The 2,349-nt window shown below is 34.8% G+C and overlaps 1 protein-coding gene across 1 annotated transcript; it reads right to left on the bottom strand.

Annotated features, from left to right (window-relative positions):
• Positions 1 to 217: 217 nt before the first annotated feature.
• Positions 218 to 1,446, bottom strand: LOC145033568 (uncharacterized). The gene is made up of 3 exons (XM_078982158.1): positions 1,195 to 1,446; positions 976 to 1,105; positions 218 to 886 (listed from the first exon to the last, which is right to left on the bottom strand). The coding sequence occupies exons 1-3, from the start codon at positions 1,325 to 1,327 to the stop codon at positions 373 to 375; spliced, it is 777 nt and encodes a 258-aa protein (XP_078838284.1). The 5' UTR covers positions 1,328 to 1,446; the 3' UTR covers positions 218 to 372.
• Positions 1,447 to 2,349: the final 903 nt, after the last annotated feature.

Below are 2,349 nucleotides of genomic sequence, written 5' to 3' on the forward strand. Positions count from 1 at the left end.
ATAATTGATTAAAAATAAATAAATATATAAATATATTTTTATAATTATGGAAATTGATTTCAAAAGCTAATGAGCGTTTTGTTAAACGCTACATGTAGTAGCTTTTAGAATCAGAACGTTTTGTTAAAACTAAAAGCTAAACGTTCGTACTGTCAAACAAAACTTTTTGTTTAAATTAAAACGTTTTATCAAAAGCTAAAAGCTAGAAACTTCAAAATGATTCCAAAAACTCTTTGGCACGCCCCAAATTGGTTTGTACAGGTGATTATTCCCTTTGACATGAGCCTAGTTTATATTAGAGAGTTTAATAATGATATGAATACAAATAAATCTATGGTTGACCATGCTCGACTAATTAATATACGGACTTGATTACAAATATAAATCTATGGTTGACCAAAAATGCACATCATCCATGACGCGATCCGGGAAAGAATTCTTAGAGATGAGATTGTCGTCGGTCAAGCCGAAAGGTGAGAACATGGTCTCACTTGATAATACGACACTATTGTTGTCCGGTAAAAAGAGCTGATCAAACCATAAATTTCCGGCCAACTCAGAAAACTGTGGTGTAGCGTCGTCACAAGGAACTTCATAATCTGATACACTCAACGAACATTGTGACGATTCAGTTGTTGAAGAAGATGATGGTAATTCAGATGTTAAGACTGCCAATAAAATTTCAACTTCCTGTGGGGTTTTTAAGTTGGGTTTTTTCACCTGTTGACATCCTCTGGGAGTAGCTTTAAAAGGTTCAAGGGTTTCAAATTGTTCGTTCTTTAACACAGTTTGATCTTTTCGGACCTGGTTTTTCAGATGTGTGTGCCAATGGTTTTTTATTTCATTGTCGCTTCTTCCAGGCAATTGTGCAGCCATCGTTGACCATCTTTAGATATAACAACCAAATTTCATTAATCAACAACAAGTCCACTATTAAATAAACATAATCTAGGCATAAAAATTGTTTGAACTTACTTGTTTCCAAGCTTCTTATGTAAACCAACAATGACATCTTCTTCTTCTTTTGTAAAATTTCCACGTTTCATGTTTGGGCGTAGATAATTCATCCATCGCAGCCTACAGCTTTTCCCACATCTAGACAAACCTAAACAAGAAAAGGGAAGAACAATATAAAGTAAGACAAAAGCATTAATCATATAAAAACTTGTTATATTTTTCGGAAGTGGGTCTAACCAGCTAACTTGGGAAGTTCTCGCCAGTTAGAATGGCCGTATATCTGTATGTAAGCTCTTAGTTTGTTGTCTTCCTCTTTGCTCCATGCACCTTTTTTGATTCCGTTTTTATCAAAACATGGAGCCCTCACCATCTTCTTGACTTCTTGTCTTCGATCTTTCAGTTCTCTTCAGACCTTTTCAGTGGCTACTGCCTAATGAAGACTTAAGCTACTGGATCCAAATAGTCTTATATATATACCTACAAATTAATTACCAAAACGTGTATGGAAGTAAATAATTAATTTAAAAAGACCATAAAAACTTCTTACCTTTTTCTTCCCTTCAAACGTTCAAGGGAAGACTAAAAAGTACGCTCTTGCTGATCTGATTAAACATATACTATATTATATTAGCGTTGTTTTCGAAGTACTGATATTATTAAATGAATGTCTCAACACTTCTTGCCGAGTTGATAAAAAGAATAAGCGTAAATTACACAAGTGGTACCTACGGTTTAGGGTCTCCTTAAAATTATTTTTTTATTTTGGGATGCTCCTTTGAATTTGGTTTTTTATTAATTTGATCTCTAATCAATATAAACCGAGTGATTTGTATTTTTTTTTTATCGTTTTATATTATTAGTTAATTGAAAAATATTAATGAAACGTATTATAAATGTATTAATTAAGTAAATAAATAGGTCCATTTCAATACAAAAACCCAAACCATCCCGACCCCTCTTTCCTTGCTTGTGTTCACTGACCAGGAAACCACATCCGACGATCATCACCACCAAGCTCTCTCTTTCCTTGCTTGTGTTCACTGACCGGGAAACCACATCCGACCATCATCACCACCAAGCTCTGACCACTACCACCATAACTGACCTCCAAAAATCCATTCAGGAAATCAATCACTTATATAAACATGCATAGACATAGGCACAAAACCTACAACATCTACTATCTTCAGAAATATGTGAGAAACATCTACTTCTCCACACACCAACAACCACTTGTAAATCTGAAACCCAAACCATGATACCTAAAAAAAACAAGAGTATAGGACACAGGGGTATGAAAGGAGATTTGAGAAAAGGTCAGGTGGGGGTGGGACATAAGAACGAGTTTAGTTTGTCGAGATAGATCTGGTTCGTCGGAAAGAGATTCGAGAA

Source organism: Lactuca saligna, chromosome 3 (genome assembly GCF_052625555.1).
Source record: "Lactuca saligna cultivar CGN05327 chromosome 3, ASM5262555v1, whole genome shotgun sequence".
In the NCBI taxonomy this organism is placed as follows: Eukaryota; Viridiplantae; Streptophyta; class Magnoliopsida; order Asterales; family Asteraceae; genus Lactuca; species Lactuca saligna.